The 25464-nt window shown below is 46.6% G+C and overlaps 2 protein-coding genes across 2 annotated transcripts in view; one reads left to right on the top strand and one right to left on the bottom strand.

Moving 5' to 3' along the window:
* Positions 1–25464, bottom strand: part of raph1a (Ras association (RalGDS/AF-6) and pleckstrin homology domains 1a) — a 216368-nt gene that overhangs the window by 94624 nt on the left and 96280 nt on the right.
* Positions 6897–24593, top strand: LOC118386453 (uncharacterized). The gene is made up of 2 exons (XM_052521826.1): positions 6897–6984; positions 23617–24593. The coding sequence occupies exons 1-2, from the start codon at positions 6897–6899 to the stop codon at positions 24591–24593; spliced, it is 1065 nt and encodes a 354-aa protein (XP_052377786.1).

The raw sequence follows: 25464 nt of genomic DNA, 5'->3' as shown, positions 1-25464 counted from the left end.
GATCCTACTATGACCTGGGCCGGCGTCACCCCCTGACCCCTCCTGTCTCAGCCTCCAGTATTTATGCTGCAGTAGTTTATGTGTCGGGGGGCTGGGGTCAGTTTGTTATATCTGGAGTACTTCTCCTGTCCTATTCGGTGTCCTGTGTGAATCTAAGTGTGCGTTCTCTAATTCTCTCCTCTCTTTCCTTCTCTCTCTTGGAGGACCTGAGGCCTAGGACCGTGCCCCAGGACTACCTGACATGATGACTCCTTGCTGTCCCCAGTCCACCTGGCTGTGCTGCTGCTCCAGTTTCAACTGTTCTGCCTGCAGCTATGGAACCCCGACCTGTTCACTGTGATTACTATTATTTGACCATGCTGGTCATTTATGAACATTTGAACATCTTGGCCATGTTCTGTTATAATCTCCACCTGGCACAGCCAGAAGAGGACTGGCCACCCCACATAGCCTGGTTCCTCTCCAGGTTTCTTCCTAGGTTTTGGCCTTTCGAGGGAGTTTTTCCTAGCCAACGTGCTTCTACACCTGCATTGCTTGCTGTTTGGGGTTTTAGGCTGGGTTTCTGTACAGCACTTTGAGATATCAGCTGATGTACGAAGGGCTATATAAATAAATTTGATTTGATTTGACACAGGGTCAGTAGCTATATACAGGGTCAGTAGTTATATACAGGGTCAGTAGTTATATACAGGGTCAGTAGTTATATACAGGGTCAGTAGTTATATACAGGGTCAGTAGCTATATACAGGGTCAGTAGTTATATACAGGGTCAGTAGCTATATACAGGGTCAGTAGTTATATACAGGGTCAGTAGTTATATACAGGGTCAGTAGCTATATACAGGGTCAGTAGTTATATACAGGGTCAGTAGCTATATACAGGGTCAGTAGTTATATACAGGGTCAGTAGTTATATACAGGGTCAGTAGTTATATACAGGGTCAGTAGTTATATACAGGGTCAGTAGTTATATACAGGGTCAGTAGTTATATACAGGGTCAGTAGCTATATACAGGGACAGTAGTTATATACAGGGTCAGTAGTTATATACAGGGTCAGTAGTTATATACAGGGTCAGTAGTTATATACAGGGTCAGTAGTTATATACAGGGTCAGTAGTTATATACAGGGTCAGTAGTTATATACAGGGACAGTAGTTATATACAGGGACAGTTCCAGGGTCAGTAGTTATATACAGGGTCAGTAGTTATATACAGGGTCAGTAGTTATATACAGGGTCAGTAGTTATATACAGGGTCAGTAGTTATATACAGGGACAGTTCCAGGGTCAGTAGTTATATACAGGGTCAGTAGTTATATACAGGGACAGTTCCAGGGTCAGTAGTTATATACAGGGTCAGTAGTTATATACAGGGACAGTTCCAGGGTCAGTAGTTATATACAGGGTCAGTAGTTATATCAGTAGTTAGGGACAGTTCCAGGGTCAGTAGTTATATACAGGGTCAGTAGTCAGTAGTTATATACAGGGTCAGTAGTTATATACAGGGACAGTAGTTATATACAGGGACAGTTCCAGGGTCAGTAGTTATATACAGGGTCAGTAGTTATATACAGGGACAGTTCCAGGGTCAGTAGTTATATACAGGGTCAGTAGTTATATACAGGGACAGTTCCAGGGTCAGTAGTTATATACAGGGTCAGTAGTTATATACAGGGACAGTTCAGGGTCAGTAGTTATATACAGGGTCAGTAGTTATATACAGGGTCAGTAGTTATATACAGGGTCAGTAGTTATATACAGGGTCAGTAGTTATATACAGGGTCAGTAGTTATATACAGGGACAGTAGTTATATACAGGGACAGTAGCTATATACAGGGTCAGTAGTTATATACAGGGTCAGTAGTTATATACAGGGTCAGTACTGGTACTGTGAGATGAGGACAATAGGGGATTAAATGGTGCTGTGAGATGAGGACAATAGGGGAGTATACAGGGTTAAATGGTGCTGTGAGATGAGGACATCAGGGATTAAATGGTGCTGTGAGATGAGGACAATAGGGGATTAAATGGTGCTGTGAGATGAGGACATCAGGGATTAAATGGTGCTGTTAGATGAGGACATCAGGGATTAAATGGTGCTGTTAGATGAGGACAACAGGGATTAAATGGTGCTGTGAGATGAGGACAACAGGGGATTAAATGGTGCTGTTAGATGAGGACAACAGGGATTAAATGGTGCTGTGAGATGAGGACAATAGGGGATTAAATGGTGCTGTGAGATGAGGACAATCAGGGGATTAAATGGTGCTGTGAGATGAGGACAACAGGGGATTAAATGGTGCTGTTAGATGAGGACAACAGGGATTAAATGGTGCTGTGAGATGAGGACAACAGGGGATTAAATGGTGCTGTGAGATGAGGACAACAGGGGATTAAATGGTGCTGTTAGATGAGGACAAAAGGGGATTAAATGGTTCTGTCAGATGAGGACAACAGGGGATTAAATGGTGCTGTCAGATGAGGACAACAGGGGATTAAATGGTGCTGTTAGATGAGGACAACAGGGGATTAAATGGTTCTGTGAGATGAGGACATCAACCACGCCTCTTCAGCTGACTCTACTTTGGTGAGTTGTGGGCAGGGCATTCCCCCCCAAGAGAGATTCTTAGCGCTCAACTAAAATATATTTGGAATCCTCTCTCCACTCCTCCCAAACTCAAAACAAATGTTCTTCATTCTCTCCTGGTTTATTCCTGGACAGCTGAGTTCCTCCCATAGGTTGAGTTCCTCCTATAAAGACATATAATAACTGCTTCTCTCCTCCCTAGAGAGAGAGCGAGAGAGAGTGAAAACGCACCCAGACAGCGATTAGAGGCTCCAAACTGCGCTACAATTAGCTCCCTGTGGTTAGCAGGCCTGTCATTTGGGTTGAGGACAGCAGGAAGATGAGACTAAGAGGGGGTTGGGCTAAGGCGGCCACTGCCTGTCCCTGCTCCTACTCCCTCTCATTCTCCTCCCTCTCTGGGAGAGAGTGGTACACAACATGTTGGGCTATGAGAGGCACTAATACCACTGTCTGAACCACAGAGAAAATAGATGGAGAGAGAGAAAAGACAGGGAGGATACAGAGAAAAGACAGGGAGGATACAGAGAAGACAGGGAGGATACAGATAAAAGACAGGGAGGATACAGAGAAAAGACAGGGAGGATACAGAGAAAAGACAGGGAGGATACAGAGAAGACAGGGAGGATACAGATAAAAGACAGGGAGGATACAGGGAGGATACAGATAAAAGACAGGGAGGATACAGAGAAGACAGGGAGGATACAGAGAAGACAGGGAGGATACAGAGAGACAGGGAGGATACAGATAATAGACAGGGAGGATACAGAGAAAGACGGGGAGGATACAGAGAAGACAGGGAGGATACAGATAAAAGACAGGGAGGATACAGGGGAAAAAGACAGGGAGGATACAGAGAAAAATACATGGAGGATACAGATAAAAGACAGGGAGGATACAGAGAAAGAGAGGGAGGATACAGAGAAAAGACATGGAGGATACAGAGAAAGACAGGGAGCATACAGAGAAAGACAGGGAGGATACAGGGAGGATACATAGAAAGACAGGGAGGATACAGAGAAGACAGGGAGGATACAGAGACAGACAGGGAGGATACAGAGAAAGACAGGGAGGATACAGAGAAAGACAGGGAGGATACAGAGTAAAGAGAGGGAGGATACAGAGTAAAGACAAGGAGGATACAGGGAGGATACAGATGAAATACAAGGAGGATACAGGGAAAAAAAGACAGGGAGGATACAGAGTAAAGAGAGGGAGGATACAGAGAAAAGACATGGAGGATACAGAGAAAGACAGGGAGGATACAGAGAAGACAGGGAGGATACAGAGAAGACAGGGAGGATACAGAGAAAAGACAGGGAGGATACAGAGAAAAGACAGGGAGGATACAGAGAAAAGACAGGGAGGATACAGAGACAGACAGGGAGGATACAGAGACAGACAGGGAGGATACAGAGACAGACAGGGAGGATACAGAGTAAAGAGAGGGAGGATACAGATAAAATACAAGGAGGATACAGGGAGGATACAGATAAAATACAAGGAGGATACAGGGAGGATACAGATAAAATACAAGGAGGATACAGAGAAAAAAAGACAGGGAGGATACAGAGAAAGACAGGGAGGATACAGAGACAGACAAGGAGGATACAGATAAAAGACAGGGAGGATACAGATAAAAGACAGGGAGGATACAGAGAAGACAGGAGGATACAGAGACAGACAGGGAGGATACAGAGAAAGACAGGGAGGATACAGAGTAAAGAGGGGAGGATACAGAGAAAAGACAGGAGGATACAGGGAGGATACAGATAAAATACAGATAAAAGACAAGGAGGATACAGGGGGATACAGATAAAAGACAAGGAGGACACAGGAAAAGACAGGGAGGATACAGGGGGATACAGAGAAAAGACAGGGAGGATACAGAGAAAAAAGACAGGGAGGATACAGAGAAAGACAGGGAGGATACAGAGAAGGACAGGGAGGATACAGAGAAGACAGGGAGGATACAGATAAAAGACAGGGAGGATTCAGAGAAGACAGGGAGGATACAGAGAAAAAGACAGGGAGGATACAGAGAAGACAGGGGGAGGATACAGATAAAAGACAGGGAGGATTCAGAGAAGACAGGGAGGATACAGAGACAGACAGGGAGGATACAGAGAAAGACAGGGAGGATACAGAGAAAGACAGGGAGGATACAGAGTAAAGAGAGGGAGGATACAGATAAAAGACAAGGAGGATACAGATAAAATACAAGGAGGATACAGGGAAAAAGACAGGGAGGATACAGGGAAAAGACAGGGAGGATACAGGGGGATACAGAGAAAAAGACAGGGGGTACAGAGAAAAGACAGGGAGGATACAGAGAAAAGACAGGGAGGATACAGAGAAAAGACAGGGAGGATACAGAGAAGAGGGAGGATACAGATAAAAGACAGGGAGGATACAGAGAAGACAGGCCCGATACAGAGACAGACAGGGAGGATACAGAGACAGACAGGGAGGATACAGAGAGGATACAGAGAAAGACAGGGAGGATACAGAGACAGACAGGGAGGATACAGAGGAAGACAGGGAGGATACAGAGAGGATACAGAGAAAAGACAGGGAGGATACAGAGAAAAGACAGGGAGGATACAGGGAGGATACAGAGAAAAGACAGGGAGGATACAGGGAGGATACAGAGAAGACAGGGAGGATACAGAGAAAAGACAGGGAGGATACAGAGAAAAGACAGGGAGGATACAGAGAAAAGACAGGGAGGATACAGAGAAAGACAGGGAGGATACAGAGAAAAGACAGGGAGGATACAGAGACAGACAGGGAGGATACAGAGACAGACAGGGAGGATACAGAGACAGACAGGGAGGATACAGAGTAAAGAGAGGGAGGATACAGATAAAATACAAGGAGGATACAGGGAAAAAAGACAGGGAGGATACAGGGGGATACAGAAAAAGACAGGGGGGGTACAGAGAAAAGACAGGGAGGATACAGAGAAAAGACAGGGAGGATACAGAGAAAAGACAGGGAGGATACAGAGAAAGACAGGGAGGATACAGAGAAGACAGGGAGGATACAGAGAAAAGACAGGGAGGATACAGAGAAGACAGGGAGGATACAGAGACAGACAGGGAGGATACAGAGACAGACAGGGAGGATACAGAGAGGATACAGAGAAAAGACAGGGAGGATACAGAGACAGACAGGGAGGATACAGAGGAAGACAGGGAGGATACAGAGACAGACAGGGAGGATACAGAGAAAAGACAGGGAGGATACAGAGAAAGACAGGGAGGATACAGGGAGGATACAGAGAAAAGACAGGGAGGATACAGGGAGGATACAGAGAAGACAGGGAGGATACAGGGAGGATACAGATAAAATACAAGGAGGATACAGGGAAAAGACAGGGAGGATACAGAGAAAGACAGGGAGGATACAGAGACAGACAAGGAGGATACAGAGAAAGACAGGGAGGATACAGAGACAGACAAGGAGGATACAGATAAAAGACAGGGAGGATACAGATAAAAGACAGGGAGGATACAGATAAAAGACAGGGAGGATACAGATAAAAGACAGGGAGGATACAGATAAAAGACAGGGAGGATACAGGGAGGATACAGAGAAAGACAGGGAGGATACAGAGAAAAGACAGGGATACAGAGAAAAGACAGGGAGGATACAGAGAAAGACAGGGAGGATACAGAGAAAGACAGGGAGGATACAGAAAAAAGACAGGGAGGATACAGGGAGGATACAGAGAAACTACAGGGAGGATACAGAGAAAAGACAGGGAGGATACAGATAAAAGACAGGGAGGATACAGGGAGGATACAGAAAAGACAGGGAGGATACAGAGAAAAGACAGGGAGGATACAGAGAAAGACAGTCTCTGGATGCTCCTCAAAAGACAGGGAGGATACAGAAAAAGACGGAGGATACAGGGAGGATACAGAGAAAAGACAGGGAGGATACAGAGAAAAGACAGGGAGGATACAGAGAAAAGTCTCTGGGAGGATACAGAGAAAAGACAGGGAGGATACAGAGAAAAGGCAGGGAGGATACAGAGAAAGACAGGGAGGATACAGAGAAAGACAGGGAGGATACAGAGAGGATACAGAGAAAAGACAGGGAGGATACAGGGAAGACAGGGAGGATACAGGGAGGATACAGAGAAAAGACAGGGAGGATACAGAGACAGACAGGGAGGATACAGGGTCAGCTGATGAAAGGAGGGATGTTTCTGCATCTGCTGTCATATCCCTACAGGACGTGACTGAGGACTACTGTACCGTGCCAGACGACTGAGATCAGAATTATACGGCGCTGCCACAGCAGATGTTAGATCTGCTTCAGATCAGCGGGGGCCCAGGCCCGGTCCAAGACATTTGGTCAGCGGGGGCCCAGGCCCGGTCCAAGACATTTGGTCAGCGGGGGCCCAGGCCCGGTCCAAGACATTTGGTCAATGGGGGGCCAGGCCCGGACCAAGACATTTGGTCAATGGTCCAAGACATTTCACAGGAAAACACTTCTAAACAGTGGCCTGGACCCAGAGAACAGAAGTGGTCCTCACTGAGAATTACTGGTTGTCAGACACATGGTTCATTTGCCAAAATGCAGTCTACACGAAAACACAGTTCACGAGAAAAACCCATTGTAAACAGTGCACCTAATGGGAGGGGATGAACATCTCAGTTAGAAACTTAGGAAGATGGGAAATCTAATAGCAACAACTTGGATGGGTTGCTAACATGACTTGGTTTCAAAAAATTACAATGACTCAAGCATGTAAAGTGGTGGGTGACACCTGGATAGCCTGCCTACCGTTGACTATAGCCTACGCATTCGAATTACTGATTACAAATTGAGGTTGAGAAATAAAAACAGTAGCTCTTTTAAAAATTGTGGCCATCAAAACAGTTATAAAAAAATGGTTGCATTTAGAATAGTAATCTGTTGTACTATGACTTGGCTTCAAAAAGCATGTTTCATTCCTGTACCAGCTTTCAGAGGAGCTGCTCTCACGCAGTCTGACAGGTGGTAGGATATTCTGCTCCTCAAACGAGTCTCTGGAGCTGCTCCACAAACTAGTCTCTGCTCCTCAAACTAGTGGCTGGAGCTACTCCTCAAACTAGTCTCTGGAGTTGCTCCTCAAACTAGTCTCTGGAGTTGCTCCTCAAACTAGTCTCTGCAGTTGCTCCTCAAACTAGTCTCTGGAGCTGCTCCTCAAACTAGTCTCTGGAGTTGCTCCTCAAACTAGTCCCTGGAGCTGCTCCTCAAACTAGTCTCTGGGGCTGCTCTCAAACTAGACTCTGCTTCTCAAACTGGTCTCTGGTGCTGCTCCTCAAACTAGTCTCTGGAGCTGCTCTTCAAACTAGACTCTGCTTCTCAAACTAGTCTCTGGTGCTGCTCCTCAAACTAGTCTCTGGAGCTGCTCCTCAAACTAGTCTCTGGAGCTGCTCTTCAAACTAGACTCTGCTCCTCAAACTAGTCTCTGGAGCTGCTCCTCAAACTAGTCTCTGGAGCTGCTCTCAAACTAGTCTCTGCTGCTCCTCAAACTGGTCTCTGGTGCTGCTCCTCAAACTAGTCTCTGGAGCTGCTCCTCAAACTAAACTCTGCTTCTCAAACTGGTCTCTGGTGCTGCTCCTCAAACTAGTCTCTGGAGCTGCTCTTCAAACTAGACTCTGCTGCCTCAAACTAGTCTCTGGAGCTGCTCCTCAAACTAGTCTCTGCTTCTCAAACTGGTCTCTGGTGCTGCTCCTCAAACTAGTCTCTGGAGCTGCTCTTCAAACTAGACTGAAGCTGCTCCTCAAACTAGTCTCTGGTGCTGCTCCTCAAACTAGTCTCTGGAGCTGCTCCTCAAACTAGACTCTGCTTCTCAAACTGGTCTCTGGAGCTGCTCCTCAAACTAGTCTCTGGAGCTGCTCCTCAAACTAGTCTCTGGAGCTGCTCCTCAAACTAGTCTCTGGAGCTGCTCCTCAAACTAGACTCTGCTCCTCAAACTAGTCTCTGCTCCTCAAACTAGTCTCTGGAGCTGCTCCTCAAACTAGTCTCTGCTCCTCAAACTAGTCTCTGCTCCTCAAACTAGTCTCTGCTCCTCAAACTAGTCTCTGCTCCTCAAACTAGTCTCTGCTCCTCAAACTAGTCTCTGCTCCTCAAACTAGTCCCTGGAGCTGCTCCTCAAACTAGTCTCTGCTCATCAAACTAGACTCTGCTCCTCAAACTAGTCTCTGCTCCTCAAACTAGTCCCTGGAGCTGCTCCTCTAACTAGTCTCTGGAGCTGCTCCTCAAACTAGTCTCTGGTGCTGCTCCTCAAACTAGTCTCTGCTCCTCAAACTAGTCTCTGCTCCTCAAACTAGTCTCTGCTTCCTCAAACTAGTCTCTGGAGCTGCTCCTCAAACTAGTCTCTGGTGCTGCTCCTCAAACTAGTCTCTGGTGCTGCTCCTCAAACTAGTCTCTGGTGCTGCTCCTCAAACTAGTCTCTGCTCCTCAAACTAGTCTCTGCTTCCTCAAACTAGTCTCTGGAGCTGCTCCTCAAACTAGTCTCTGGAGCTGCTCCTCAAACTAGTCTCTGGTGCTGCTCCTCAAACTAGACTCTGCTCCTCAAACTGGTCTCTGGAGCTGCTCCTCAAACTAGACTCTGCTCCTCAAACTGGTCTCTGGAGCTGCTCCTCAAACTAGTCTCTGGAGCTGCTCCTCAAACTAGTCTCTGGAGCTGCTCCTCAAACTAGTCTCTGGAGCTGCTCCTCAAACTAGTCTCTGCTCCTCAAACTAGTCTCTGCTCCTCAAACTAGTCTCTGCTCCTCAAACTAGTCTCTGGAGCTGCTCCTCAAACTAGTCTCTGCTCCTCAAACTAGTCTCTGGAGCTGCTCCTCAAACTAGTCTCTGGAGCTGCTCCTCAAACTAGTCTCTGGAGCTGCTCCTCAAACTAGTCTCTGGAGCTGCTCCTCAAACTAGTCTCTGGAGCTGCTCCTCAAACTAGTCTCTGGAGCTGCTCCTCAAACTAGTCTCTGAAGCTGCTCCTCAAACTAGTCTCTGGAGTTGCTCCTCAAACTAGTCTCTGAAGCTGCTCCTCAAACTAGTCTCTGGTGCTGCTCCTCAAACTAGTCTCTGGAGCTACTCCTCAAACTAGTCTCTGGAGCTGCTCCTCAAACTAGTCTCTGGAGCTGCTCCTCAAACTAGTCTCTGGAGCTGCTCCTCAAACTAGTCTCTGGAGCTGCTCCTCAAACTAGTCTCTGGAGCTACTCCTCAAACTAGTCTGAGCTGCTCCTCAAACTAGTCTCTGAAGCTGCTCCTCAAACTAGTCTCTGGAGCTACTCCTCAAACTAGTCTCTGGAGCTACTCCTCAAACTAGTCTCTGGAGCTACTCCTCAAACTAGTCTCTGGAGCTGCTCCTCAAACTAGTCTCTGGAGCTGCTCCTCAAACTAGTCTCTGGAGCTGCTCCTCAAACTAGTCTCTGGAGCTGCTCCTCAAACTAGTCTCTGCTCCTCAAACTAGTCTCTGGAGCTGCTCCTCAAACTAGTCTCTGGAGCTGCTCCTCAAACTAGTCTCTGCTCCTCAAACTAGTCTCTGGAGCTGCTCCTCAAACTAGTCTCTGGAGCTGCTCCTCAAACTAGTCTCTGAAGCTGCTCCTCAAACTAGTCTCTGGTGCTGCTCCTCAAACTAGTCTCTGGTGCTGCTCCTCAAACTAGTCTCTGGAGCTGCTCCTCAAACTAGTCTCTGGAGCTACTCCTCAAACTAGTCTCTGCTCCTCAAACTAGTCTCTGGAGCTGCTCCTCAAACTATTCTCTGCTCCTCAAACTAGTCTCTGGAGCTGCTCCTCAAACTAGTCTCTGGAGCTGCTCCTCAAACTAGTCTCTGCTCCTCAAACTAGTCTCTGGAGCTGCTCCTCAAACTAGTCTCTGGTGCTGCTCCTCAAACTAGTCTCTGGAGCTGCTCCTCAAACTAGTCTCTGGAGCTGCTCCTCAAACTAGTCTCTGGTGCTGCTCCTCAAACTAGTCTCTGCTCCTCAAACTAGTCTCTGGAGCTGCTCCTCAAACTAGTCTCTGAAGCTGCTCCTCAAACTAGTCTCTGGAGCTGCTCCTCAAACTAGTGGCTGGAGCTGCTCCTCAAACTAGTCTCTGGAGCTGCTCCTCAAACTAGTCTCTGGAGCTGCTCCTCAAACTAGTCTCTGAAGCTGCTCCTCAAACTAGTCTCTGGAGCTGCTCCTCAAACTAGTCTCTGAAGCTGCTCCTCAAACTAGTCTCTGGAGCTACTCCTCAAACTAGTCTCTGGAGCTGCTCCTCAAACTAGTCTCTGGTGCTGCTCCTCAAACTAGTCTCTGCTCCTCAAACTAGTCTCTGGAGCTACTCCTCAAACTAGTCTCTGAAGCTGCTCCTCAAACTAGTCTCTGAAGCTGCTCCTCAAACTAGTCTCTGGAGCTGCTCCTCAAACTAGTCTCTGGAGCTGCTCCTCAAACTAGTCTCTGAAGCTGCTCCTCAAACTAGTCTCTGGAGCTACTCCTCAAACTAGTCTCTGAAGCTGCTCCTCAAACTGGTCTCTGGTGCTGCTCCTCAAACTGGTCTCTGGAGTTGCTCCTCAAACTAGTCTCTGCTCCTCAAACTAGTCTCTGGAGCTGCTCCTCAAACTGGTCTCTGGTGCTGCTCCTCAAACTAGTCTCTGCTCCCTCAAACTAGTCTCTGGTGCTGCTCCTCAAACTAGTGTCTGGAGCTGCTCCTCAAACTAGTCTCTGGAGCTGCTCCTCAAACTAGTCTCTGGAGCTACTCCTCAAACTAGTCTCTGGAGCTGCTCCTCAAACTAGTCTCTGAAGCTGCTCCTCAAACTAGACTCTGCTCCTCAAACTAGTCTCTGGAGCTGCTCCTCAAACTAGTCTCTGGAGCTGCTCCTCAAACTAGTCTCTGGAGCTGCTCCTCAAACTAGTCCCTGGAGCTGCTCCTCAAACTAGTCTCTGCTCCTCAAACTGGTCTCTGGAGCTGCTCCTCAAACTAGTCTCTGGTGCTGCTCCTCAAACTAGTCTCTGGTGCTGCTCCTCAAACTAGTCCCTGGAGCTGCTCCTCAAACTGGTCTTTGAAGCTGCTCCTCAAACTAGTCTCTGTATACACTGTGCATGTGTGACAAATAAGTAGCATGACTAATAAACACACACGCGCCAATTTAATTCCACAAAATTATGCAAATGAACCCGGGTAACATCCTTCGTCCAGAAAAAATAAGCTGTTGACTGAAGTAGAAACGGTTGTCCATCATCAAGGTTAGCTGTTCTGATGTCCAGAAGCCATTTTCGGTCATAGGAAATGAAGGTGGAGACATGTGCAGTTAAAAACTGAACAAAAATATTGAAAAAAAAAAATATATCTAAAAAAAGAGTTGGTCCCATGTTTCATGAGCTAAAATACCTAGGGGGTTGAGCAACTAGTGGGCTAGGAGGGCCACGGAGGGAATGTGTCGCGAGCTAAAATACATAGGGGGTCAACTAGTGGTCTGGAGGGCCACGGAGGGAATGCTCCTAAAATACATAGGGGTTGAGCAACTAGTGGGCTAGGAGGGCCACGGAGGGAATGTGTCGCGAGCTAAAATACATAGGGGTTGAGCAACTAGTGGGCTAGGAGGGCCACGGAGGGAATGTCGCTGAGCTAAAATACATAGGGGTTGAGCAACTAGTGGGCTAGGAGGGCCAAGGGAATGTGTCTGAGCTAAAATACATAGGGGTTGAGCAACTAGTGGGCTAGGAGGGCCACGGAGGGAATGTCTCTGAGCTAAAATACATAGGGGAGCTTGAGCAACTAGTGGGCTAGGAGGGCCACGGAGGGAATGTGTCGTGAGCTAAAATACATAGGGGTTGAGCAACTAGTGGGCTAGGAGGGCCACGGAGGGAATGTGTCGTGAGCTAAAATACATAGGGGCTGAGCAACTAGTGGGCTAGGTCTCTGAGGGCCACGGAGGGAATGTGTCAAACGAGCTAAAATACATAGGGGGTTGAGCAACTAGTGGTCTCGGAGGGCCACGGAGGGAATGTGTCTCTGAGCTAAAATACCTGGGGTTGAGCAACTAGTGGGCTAGGAGGGCCACGGAGGGAATGTGTCTGCTCCTAAAATACATAGGGGGTTGAGCAACTAGTGGGCTAGGGAGCTGCTCCTCAAACTAGGAGGGAATGTGTCGCTGAGCTAAAATACATAGGGGTTGAGCAACTAGTGGTCTCGGAGGGCCACGGAGGGAACTGTCGCTGGAGCTAAAATACATAGGGGTTGAGCAACTAGTGGTCTCGGAGGGCCACGGAGGGAATGTGTCGCAGCTAAAATACATAGGGGGTTGAGCAACTAGTGGGCTAGGAGGGCCACGGAGGGAATGTGTCGCGAGCTAAAATACATAGGGGTTGAGCAACTAGTGGGCCAGGAGGGCCACGGAGGGAATGTGTCGCTGCTAAAATACATAGGGGGTTGAGCACAAAATTATGCAACTAGTGGGCTAGGAGGGCCACGGAGGGAATGTGTCAGTTAGCTAAAAAAATAGGGGTTGAGCAACTAGTGGGCTAGGAGGGCCACGGAGGGAATGTTTCATGAGCTAAAATACCTAGGGGGTTGAGCAACTAGTGGGCTAGGAGGGCCACGGAGGGAATGTGTCGCGAGCTAAAATACATAGGGGGTTGAGCAACTAGTGGGCTAGGAGGGCCACGGAGGGAATGTGTCGCGAGCTAAAATACCTAGGGGGTTGAGCAACTAGTGGGCTAGGAGGGCCACGGAGGGAATGTGTCGCGAGCTAAAATACCTAGGGGGTTGAGCAACTAGTGGGCTAGGAGGGCCACGGAGGGAATGTGTCACGAGCTAAAATACCTAGGGGGTTGAGCAACTAGTGGGCTAGGAGGTCCACGGAGGGAATGTGTCGCGAGCTAAAATACCTAGGGGGTTGAGCAACTAGTGGGCTAGGAGGGCCACGGAGGGAATGTGTCGCGAGCAAAAATACCTAGGGGGTTGAGCAACTAGTGGGCTAGGAGGGCCACGGAGGGAATGTGTCGCGAGCTAAAATACATAGGGGTTGAGCAACTAGTGGGCTAGGAGGGCCACGGAGGGAATGTGTCGCGAGCTAAAATACATAGGGGTTGAGCAACTAGTGGGCTAGGAGGTCCACGGAGGGAATGTGTCGTGAGCTAAAATACATAGGGGTTGAGCAACTGGTGGGCTAGGAGGGCCACGGAGGGAATGTGTCGCGAGCTAAAATACCTAGGGGGTTGAGCAACTAGTGGGCTAGGAGGGCCACGGAGGGAATGTGTCGCGAGCAAAAATACCTAGGGGGTTGAGCAACTAGTGGGCTAGGAGGGCCACGGAGGGAAGGTGTCGCGAGCTAAAATACCTAGGGGGTTGAGCAACTGGTGGGCTAGGAGGGCCACGGAGGGAATGTGTCGGGTCTGTCGGGACTCCATGTGTTGTATTCCTTCTTGGGCCATCAGGGTCCCGCAGACACAGGGAAATGCTGCTCACCCCCCCGCTTTGGGGCAATAACAGTTAAGAAGGGAGGACATACCGGGTAGACCAGGGGCCGTGTCCCAAATGGAACCTTATACCCTACAGAGCCCCATCAATAGGAGTGCACTATATTGGCGAATAGGGTTCAATTTGGGACGCGTGGAAACAGTGGTTCCCAGCTCCCACTCCTTGTGGAATGTGTTAGAATGTTAGACAGACAGGCAGGAAGGCTGTGTCAAGACACTTCTCAGACTCCACATTCCACTTCCTGGCAGTCTCTGCTTGGTTAGCCCTGGTAGGGTCAGGCAGCAGCCCTTGTCACACTAATCACGGCAGCTCTGCTCTTGAACAAGGTATCTAATTGCACTGAGTAGTTTTATTGTCCCCAGCACAACGGGGGATTAAATGGTACTGTATCGTAGACCACCCTGGTGTTACGGCCGAGAACAGGAATAAGTGACCGCGCAGAGACATCAAACGAGGAAAAGGACAATATGGGAATATGGAGGAATCCGATTACACAGGCTCCGCCCACCGCATGTGACATATTACACAGGCTCCGCCCACCGCATGTGACAGGTCCATCACGATTTACAAAGGAAGACCCAACCGTGATCTGCCCAACGTTGCCTCTCTACCAGACCAACACAATGCATTTTTATGCACGACTTTGACAAAAAACAAAGAGCGGGTGTGAGGGTCGTCACTGACCCAGATGATTTGAACTCGCTCGGAGGCAGACGTCTTTTAAATCAGGTCAACACCAAGCAAGGGCGAAGCTGGCAGGCAAATTCACAGTCATTTTCAACCTCTCCTTGTCCCACTCTGTTTTAAGGTGGCAGCATCATTCCTGTTCCTAAGAACTCTAAGGCTTCATGCCACAATAACTACGTTATTAATTAATAATTAATTAATATTATTATTATTATTTATGTTATTAGTTATATACAAATGGTTAGCAGATGTTAATGTGAGTGTAGCGAAATGCTTGAGCTTCTAGTTCCCACAGTACAGTAATATCCAACAAGTAATCCAAAACGACCTAATACACACAAATCTGAAGGGATGAATGAGAATATGTTTGTATATATATATATATAAATATATGCTATAAAACAGTATATAAACTTTGCAACAAAAAAACATCCTCTCACTGTCAACTGCGTTCATTTTCAGCAAACTTAACATGTGTAAATATTTGTACGAACATAACAAGATTCAACAACTGAGACATAAACTGAACAACTTACACAAACATGTGACTAACAGAAATTGAATGTGTCTGTCACGCCTTGGTCTTAGTATTTTGTGTTTTCTTTCTTTATTTGGTCAGGCCAGGGTGTGACATGGGTTATTGTGGTGTGTTTTTTGTCTTGGGGTTTTGTGGGGTGTCTACGTAGTCTATGGCTGCCTGAGGCGGTTCTCAATCAGAGTCAGGTGATTATCGTTGTCTCTGATTGGGAGCCATATTTAGGCAGCCATATTCTTCAGTGTTTTCGTGGGTGATTGTTCCTGTCTCTGTGTAGTTGTGTTTGCACCAGATAGGGCTGTTTCGGTTTTCACTTTTCATTATTTTGTAGTTTCCGCTTGTATTGTTTTTTTCCTTCATTAAAAGTATATCATGAATCATCATCACGCTGCATTTTGGTCCGATCCTTGTTCTACCTCTTCGTCAGAGGAGGAGATAGAGTTACAGTGTACCTGAACAAAAAAAGGGGGGTCAAAATCAAATGTAACAGTCAGTATCTAGTGTGGCCACCAGCTGCATTAAGTACTGCAGTGCATCTCCTCCTCATGGACTGCATCAGATTTGCCAGTTCTTGCTGTGAGATGTTAACCCACTCTTCCACCAAGGCACCTGCAAATTCACAGACATTTCTGGGGGGAAATGCCCTAGCCAGACGTGCTCAATGGGATTGAGATCCGGGCTCTTCGCTGGCCATGGCAGAACACTGACATTCCTGTCTTGCAGGAAATCACACAGAACGAGCAGTATGGCTGGTGGAATTGTCATGCTGGAGGGTCGTGTCAGGATGAGCCTGCAGGAAGCGTACCACATGAGGGAGGAGGATGTCTTCCCTGTAACGCACAGCGTTGAGATTGCCTGCAATGACAACAAGCTCAGTCCGATGATGCTGTGACACACCTCCCCAGACCACGACGGACGCTCCACCTCCAAATCGATCCCGCTCCAGAGTACAGGCCTCGGTGTAACGCTCATTCCTTTGACGATAAACGCGAATCCGACCATCACCCCTGGTGAGACAAAACTACGACTCGTCAGTGAAGAGCACTTTTTGCCAGTCCTGTCTGGTCCAGCGATGGTGGGTTTGTGCCCATAGGCAACGTCATTGCCGGTGATTTTCTGGTGAGGACCTGTCTTACAACAGGCCTACCAGCCCTTAGTCTAGCCTCTCTCAGCCTATTGCTGACAGTCTGAGCACTCGGGCAGTTGTTGTTGCAATTCTGTTCCTGTCCCGCAGGTGTGATGTTCAGATGAACCGATCCTGTGCAGGTGTTGTTACTCGTGGTCTGCCAAGGTGAGGACGATCAGCTGTCCATACGGTCTCACAGTACGGACAAGTTATTGCCCTGGCCACATCTACAGTCCTCATGCCTCCTTGCAGCATAACTAAAACACATTCACACAGATGAGCAGGGACCCTGGGCATCTTTCTTTTGGTGTTTTTCAGAGTCAGTAGAAAGGCCTTTATAGTGTCCTAAGTTTTCATAACTGTGACCTTAATTGCCTACCGTCTGTAAGCTGTTAGTGTCTTAACGACCGTTCCACAGGTGCGTGTTCATTAATTGTTCATGATTCATTGAACGAGCTTGGGAACAGTGTTTAAACCCTTTACAATGAAGATCTGTGAAGTTACTTGGATTTCTACGAATTATCTTTGAAAGACTGGGTCCTGAAAAATGGACGCTTTTTTTTTGTTGCTGAGTTTATATCTGAGTAAAATAAACATTAAAGTGGCATCGACTAGTGATCCAGTGGCCAGTGATTGGGTCAGCATTCTCTCCGAGTTAGTGATGTTAGTGATGGCTGTTTAGCCGTCTGATGGCCTTGAGATAGAAGCTGTTACATTAGGTATTGCTCTTGTCCAGATGGGGTAGGGCAGAGTGATGGCGATTGCATTGTCTATGGATCTGTTGGGGCGGTATGCAAACTGAAGTGGGTCTAAGGTAGCCAGTAAGGTGGAGGTGATATGATCCTTGACTAGTCTCTCAAAGCATTTTATGATGACAGACGTGAGTGCTACGGGGCGGTAGTCATTTATTTCAGTTTCTTTGCCTTCTTTGGTACAGGAACAATGGTGGCCATCTTTAAGCATGTGGGGATAGCAGACTGGAATAGGGAGCGATTGAAAATGTCCGTAAACACACCAGCCAGCTGGTCTGTCCATGCTCTGAGGACGCGGCTAGGGATGCCGTCTAGGCCAGCAGCCTTGCGAGGGTTAACACGCTTAAAATGTTTTACTCACGTCAGCCACGGAGGCACTGTATTATCCTCAAAGCGGGCAAAGAAGGTGTTTAGTTGTCTGGAAGCGTGACGTTAGTGACGTTAGTGTCCCTGGTGGTTTTCTTTTTGTAGTCTGTGATTTCCTGTAGACCCTGCCACATACGTCTTGTGTCTGAGCCGTTGGATTGCGACTCCACTTTGTCCCTGTACCGGCATTTCGCATATTTGATTGCTTTGCGGAGTGAATAACTACGCTGTTCATATTCAGCCATATTCCCAGACCTCTTTCCATGGTTAAATGCGGTTGTTCGCACTTTCAGTTCTGCCGCAATCCAGCCACGGTTTCTGGTAGGTTTTAATAGTCTTAGTAGGTACAACATCACCATCTTACAAACTCAGAGTCAGCGTATAGGTCAATGATGTTTCTGAGGCTGACCAGAACATATTTCAGTCAGCGTGATCGAAACAATCTTGAAGCGTGGATTCCAATTGGTCAGACCTGCTTTGAATGGTTCTAGTCACTGGTACATCCTGTTTGAGTTTCTGCCTATAAGACGGTGGGAGAAAGATGGCGTCGTGGTCGGATTTGCCGAAGGGAGAGCGGGGGATGCATCTCGGAAGGTAGAGTGCATTGCTCCCACGCGCAGTGCAATCAATATGCTGATAGAATTAAGGTAGCCTTCTGCTCAAATTTGCTTTGTTAAAATCCCCAGCTACAATAAATACAGGCCTCAGGATATCGTTTCCAGTTTACATAGAGTTCAGTGAAGTTCCTTGAGCGCCGTCCTGTTGTCTACTTGAGGGGGAATGTACACAGCCGTGACGATAACTGACGGGAATTATCTGGGGAGGTAATATGGCCGGCATTTGATTGTAAGGAATTCTAGGTCGGGTGAGCAGAAGGATTTGAGTTCCTGTTATGATTACACCATTAGTCGAGATGTTTTTATATGAATATGACCTTTACCGAACATAACATACATGTATTGTGTAACATGAGGTCTTATGAGTGTCATCTGATGAAGATCATCAAAGGTGAACAGAAGGATTTGAGTTCCTGTATGTTATGATTACACCATTAGTCGTTAATCATGAAGCGTACACTTCCCAGAGAGGTGTTTCTCTTTTGTCGGAGAGAAACATGGAGCGAAGAAGAGAAGGAGTAGCCCGGTGGCTGAACCGATTCCGACAACATATCCTGAGAGAGCCATCCTTCCGTGAAACAGAGAATGTTACAATGTGATGTCTCTTTCATCTACCTTATTGTCAAGAGATTGGACATTGGCGAGTCGTATACTCGGGAGCGGGGCGATGTGCACGTCTACGGAGCCTGAGACCAAGAGACCAAGCTCTGCAGGGTTGTTGTTTTTGGTCGGATTCTGGGATTAGATTAGATGGAAACAGATGATCTACTTCGGGAAAGTCGTACTGTTGGTAAATTGACATCGCTTTTATATCCAATACTTCTTCCCGGCTGTTTGTAAGAAGACTTATGGCTGGGGACAGTATTGAGTAGCTTGGATGAATAAGGTGCCCAGAGTAAACGGCCTGCTCCTCAGTCCCAGTTGCTAATATATGCATATTATTAGTATATTTGGATAGAAAACACTCAGAAGTTTCTAAAACGGTTTGAATGATGCCTGGGAGTATAACAGAACTCATATGGAAGGCAAAAACCTGAGGAAAAATCCAACCAGGAAGTTGGAAATCTGAGGTTGGTCGATTTTCAACTCAACTTGAAGATACAGTGGGATATTGGTCATGTTGCACTTCCTAAGACTTCCACTAGATGTCAACCATCTTTAGAAACTTGTTTGAGGCTTCTACTGTGAAGGGGGGATGAATGAGAGGGGAATGAGTTAGAGGTCTGCCAGCAGCCACGAGCTGGTCAAGCTCATTCACATGAGAGGTAGCTCCTGTTCCATTGCTTTTCTGAAGACAAAGGAATTCTCGGGTTGGAACATTATCGAAGATTTGTTAAAAACATCCTAAAGATTGATTCTATACATCGTTTGACATGTTTCTACGAACTGTAACGGAACTTTTTGACATTTCGTCTGCAACTCGTGAACGCGCTTCGTGAGTTTTGATTTGTTTACCAAACGCGCTAACGAAAGTAGCTATTTGGACATAAATGGACATTATCGAACAAATCAAACATTTATTGTGGAACTGGGATTCCTGTGAGTGCATCAAAGGTAAGGAAATATTTATAATGATATTTCTGACTTCTGTTGACCGCACAATATGGCGGATATCTTCTTGGCTTGTTGGGTCTCTGAGCGCCGTACTCAGATTATTGCGTGGTTTGCTTTTTTCGTGAAGCTTTTTTGAAATCTGACACAGCAGTTGCATCAAGGAGAAGTTCATCTATATTTCCATGTATAACACTTGTATTTTCATCAACATCTATAATGAGTATTTCTGTAAATTGATGTGGTTCTCTGCAAAATCACCAGATGTATCTGGAACTACTGAACATAACGCGCCAATGTAACCTGAGATGTTTTTATATGAATATGACCTTTACCGAACAAAACATACATGTATTGTGTAACATGAGGTCTTATGAGTGTCATCTGATGAAGATCATCAAAGGTTAGTGATTAATTCTATCTCTATTTCAGACTTTTTTGACTCCACTCTTTGGCTGGAAAAAATGGCTGTTTTTCTGTGACTTGGCTCTGACCTAACATAATCGTTTGTGGTGCTTTCGCGGGAAAGCCTATTTGAAATCGGACACTGTGGTGGGATTAATGACAAGATTACCTTTAAAATGGTAGAAGATACTTCTATGTTTGAGAAATTTTAATTTTGCGATTTCTGTTGTTTTGAATTTGGCACCCTGCACTTTCACTGGCTGTTAACGGGATTTCAACCCTAAGACGTTGTTAAGGTTAAGAAGTTGTTAAGATTTCCAGAGATAACAATGTAACAAAAACATTTTTTTTAATAAAAGAAATGCTGCATAGTTTCCAAAGGACTCAAAGTGAAGCGACCATCTCTGTTGGCGCCATCTTCCAATCACTCACACATAATATGCACATACAGTTGAAGTCGAAAGTTTACATACCCATGGGTTGGGGTCATTAAAACTCATTTTTCAACCACTCCACAAATTTCTTGTTAAAACAAACCACAGTTTTGGTAAGTCGGTTAAGACATCTACTTTGTGCATGACACAAGTCATTTTTTTAGGCTAATTGACATCATCTGAGTCAATTGGAGGGCGCTGTGTTAAAGAAGGCTTGTTTGGGTTGTGTTTCTGATAGGTTCATTGACATAATTTGAGTCAAATGGAGGTGTACCTGTGGATTATTTCAAGGCCTACCTTCAAACTCAGTGTCTGTTCGCATGACATCATGGGAAAATCAAAAGAAATCAGCCAAGACCTCAAAAACAAAATTGTAGACCTCCACAAGTCTGGCTCATCCTTGGGAGCATTTTCCAAACACATCATCTGTACAAACAATAGTAAATATAAACACCATGGGACCATGCAAATATAAACACCATGGGACCACGCAGCCACTGCTTAGGAATGAGATGAACGTACTTTGGTGCGAAAAGTGCAAATCAATCCCAGAACAACCGCAAAGGACCTTGTGAAGATGCTGGAGGAAACAGGTACAAAAGTATCAATATCCACAGTAAAACGAGTCCTATATCGACATAACCTGAAAGGCTGCTCAGCAAGCAAGAATTTACTGCTCCAGAACCGCTTTAAAAAAGCCAGACTACAGTTTGCAACTGCACATGGGGACAAAGATCATACTTTTTGGAGAAATATCATCTGCACATGGGGTCAAAGATCGTACCTTTTGGAGAAATGTCCTCTGGTCTGATGAAACAAAAATAGGACTGTTTGGCAATAATGACCATCGTTATGTTTGGAGGAAAAAGGGGGACGCTCGCAAGACGAAGAACACCATCCCAACCGTGAAGCACGGGGGTGGCAGCACCATTTTGTGGGAGTGCTTTGCTGCAGGAGGGACTGGTGAATTTCACAAAATAGATGGCACCATGAGGATGGAAAATTATGTGGATATATTGAAGCAACATCTCAAGACATCAGGAAGTTAAAGCTTGGTCGCACATGGGTCAAGCATACTTCCACAGTTGTGGCAAAATGGCTTAAGGACAACAAAGTCAAGGTATTGAAGTGGCCATCACAAAGCCCTGACCTCAATCCTATAGAAGATTTGTAGGCAGAACTGAAAAAAGCGTGTGCGAGCAAGGAGGCCTACAAACCTAACCACCTAAAGTGGTGATTCTAACTGACCTAAAACAGGGAATTCTTACTAGGATTAAATGTCAGAAATTGTGAAACACAGAGTTTAAATGTACTTGGCTGAGGTGTATGTAAACTTCTGACTTCAGCTGTACATCCCTAAAGTGTCCCTTCAGGTAGCAGAGGCAGAAAGCTAAACAGAAAACCATCCTACAACTCTCCAATCACGTGTGCTGAAAATGGCTATTTCCACAGCTGTGAGTATCAACAGAACCTGAACTTATAGTCTTCCAGTAGTTCCCCCCTTCAGAAAACAAACATCTAACTCTGAACACAACCACAGCTCTCAGCCCAGCCAGTGCAACTCTCCTCTCTCTGCCTGCGGTATTGAAGAAGAACCAGAGAAAGAAATACAGTCCAAATTAGATCCAGACTTTCTCCCTCCCTCTCCGTTTTCAAAGAGTAAAGCATGTGTAGTAATGCTCTCTGTGGAGGCCTGGCTCACTGACAGAGACAGAGCAGAGGACAGAACATTTTTTTTTTTAAGAGAGAAAATGAATATGTGAGTGACTCCAGCAGGTCAATAATTCCAGATGTTGTTGTTGCTGCAGTAGAGACATGAGTCATACACACAAGGATGGATATTAGGTTTGGACAATATATACCGTATATACTACTGCTTATAACTACAAGTGAACTATATAAGATAAATAAATTATATCAGGGCTCCAGCTATGCATTTTTCATTTGCTAACTTGCTTGCCAAGTGGCTCAAAGGTCAAGATCAACCTTCTTGTAAAAAGTTCAGAAACATTCTGCAATTTTGCTTAAAATTCATTTCTATGTCTTATGGTATATTTTGGTTAAACTATCCCCAATTCAATAGAATGGAAACCCTCTGCATGTGCAGTGCATTCTTCCATCACATGTACAGCTGCTCACACACTAATGAGATGCTATTGAGCCCACACTACTACACTGTCTGAGCCAAGGACTGCATGCTTTCTGGTAAGTTTTTATTACAATACTGGGTGGGGGTGAATATATTTTATATGACACATGATTTTTGTTAACTAGTAAATAGTAGCATACAGCAATGTGTGTTTAAATAATTTTAACTCGTTAACAATTTCTGCTAGTTAGTTTTTGCTACCATGTGGGGTTTTAGCTCGCTTCAGCCTGGTAACTGAGGAGTGTTATTTCACCTGTTTCCATACATGTTTCATTTTAAAACATGCATCTTACATAGGAGTTGTTTAATCTCACCGCTTAACTATTTATCTGTACATAGAATTGTATTTGTTTTTTTTTAAACTCATGTTTCTAATCTTTACAGGGAAATGCCACAGGCACTATCTGATGTGTGGAGACATTTCACTGCAGCTAATGTAGAAGGAAAAGCTGTGTACATTTGTAGATACTGTGCCAAATCATATGTGAAGAACGCAACAAAGATGCAGAATCGGTGGCAGGGTAGCCTAGTGGTCAGAGCGTTGGACTATTAACCGGAAGGTTGCAAGTTCAAATCCCCGAGCTGACAAGGTACAAATCTGTTGTTCTGCCCCTGAATAGGCAGTTAACCCACTGTTCCCAGGCCGTCATTGAAAATACGAATTTGTTCTTAACTGACTTGCCTAGTAAAATAAATCAAACATTTTTTAAAAAGTGCATAAAGTTCCCTCAGCGCTCACAACAACCTTGTCACTCTACCTCTACTTCTATTTGAGGTGAAAACGATTAATCAGACACCTTATCGATAACAGCATTTGCTGGATGTAGAGTTCAGAGTTCAAGTGAAGGTCAAGCAAATCCTAGAGAAAGCAGTCTGTATTATATATATATATATATATATATATTGAAGCCTGTACACACTGCAACCCCCAGAGAACAACCCCCCCCAGAGAACAACCCCCCAGAGAACAACCCCCCAGAGACAATCCCCAGAGAACAACCCCCAGAGAACAACCCTCCCAGAGAACAACCCTCCCAGAGAACAACCCCCCAGAGAACACCCCCCAGAGAACAACCCCCCAGAGAACAACCCCCCAGAGAACAACCCCCAGAGAACAACCCCCAGAGAACACCCCCCAGAGAACAACCCCCAGAGAACAACCCCCAGAGAACCCCCCCAGAGAACAACCCCCCAGAGAACACCCCCAGAGAACACCCCCAGAGAACACCCCCCAGAGAACAACCCCCAGAGAACAACCCCCAGAGAACAACCCCCAGAGAACCCCCCAGAGAACAACCCCCAGAGAACAACCCCCAGAGAACACCCCCAGAGAACACCCCCCAGAGAACACCCCACCCAGAGAACCCAGAGAACAACCCCCAGAGAACACCCCCCAGAGAACACCCCCACCCCCCAGAGAACACCCCCCAGAGAACACCCCCCCCAGAGAACAACCCCCAGAGAACAACCCCCAGAGAACAACCCCCAGAGAACACCCCCAGAGAACAACCCCCAGAGAACAACCCCCAGAGAACAACCCCCAGAGAACAACCCCCCAGAGAACACCCCCCAGAGAACAACCCCCAGAGAACAACCCCCAGAGAACAATCCCCCAGAGAACAATCCCCCAGAGAACAACCCCCAGAGAACACCCCCAGAGAACAACCCCCAGAGAACACCCCCCAGAGAACACCCCCAGAGAACACCCCCAGAGAACAACCCCCAGAGAACAACCCCGCAGAGAACAACCCCCGCAGAGAACAACCCCCGCAGAGAACAACCCCCGCAGAGAACAACCCCTCAGAGAACAACCCTCAGAGAACACCCCCCCAGAGAACAACCCCCGGGTCTACTGCAACACCACCACAGTGTAAAACAGTAGAGGCTGACATCGGCAACAACAAGGCTGTTCTGATCAGCTCCTGATATTCCAGACCTGGAAGGCTGTTCTGATCAGCTCCTGATACTCCAGACCTGGAAGGCTGTTCTGATCAGCTCCTGATATTCCAGACCTGGAAGGCTGTTCTGATCAGCTCCTGATACTCCAGACCTGGAAGGCTGTTCTGATCAGCTCCTGATATTCCAGACCTGGAAGGTTTTTCTGATCAGCTCCTGATATTCCAGACCTGGAAGGTTGTTCTGATCAGCTCCTGATACTCCAGACCTGGAAGGTTGTTCTGATCAGCTCCTGATACTCCAGACCTGGAAGGCTGTTCTGATCAGCTCCTGATATTCCAGACCTGGAAGGTTGTTCTGATCAGCTCCTGATATTCCAGACCTGGAAGGTTTTTCTGATCAGCTCCTGATATTCCAGACCTGGAAGGTTGTTCTGATCAGCTCCTGATATTCCAGACCTGGAAGGCTGTTCTGATCAGCTCCTGGCTGTCTGGAGACACCAAAGGCAAAAAGGAGACTCCTAGAAATGCACAAGGTTAAGATACCCATAGAAGTTGCAAGGCAAACAGATATTGAACCTAAGACAGTTCAGACCCTGGCTGCCACAGAGTCCCCGTCAGTCCCTCTCGGGGCCATATGGAAGCCATCACAGTACTATTCTTATTGTCCGGTACCAACAGCTTATAGCTTTTCTGTCTTTATTGAAAACAGTCATTTATTTCCCTTAGAAGAATCGAGAGGGAGAGAGGGAAAGAGAGAGAGGGAAAGAGCGAGAGAGAGAGAGAGAGAGAGAGAGAGAGAGAGAGAGAGAGAGAGAGAGAGAGAGAGGGAAAGCGAGAGAGAGAGGGAAAGAGCGAGAGAGAGAGGGGGAAAGAGCGAGAGAGAGAGAAAGAGCGAGAGA

Source organism: Oncorhynchus keta, chromosome 7, assembly GCF_023373465.1.
Source record: "Oncorhynchus keta strain PuntledgeMale-10-30-2019 chromosome 7, Oket_V2, whole genome shotgun sequence".
NCBI lineage: Eukaryota > Metazoa > Chordata > Actinopteri > Salmoniformes > Salmonidae > Oncorhynchus > Oncorhynchus keta.
Note: the sequence above shows the minus strand (reverse complement) of the source record. Positions and strands in the feature narration are given on the sequence as shown.

What these genes read in the sequence shown, in the direction of transcription:
- LOC118386453 (XM_052521826.1), top strand. Translation starts at nt 6,897, where the DNA reads ATGTTAGATCTGCTTCAGATCAGCGGGGGCCCAGGCCCGGTCCAAGAC. An exon ending in GGCCCGGTCCAAGACATTTG is followed by an intron (nt 6,985 to 23,616) that starts GTCAGCGGGGGC and finishes AACCCCCCCCAG; the next exon opens with AGAACAACCCCCCAGAGAAC.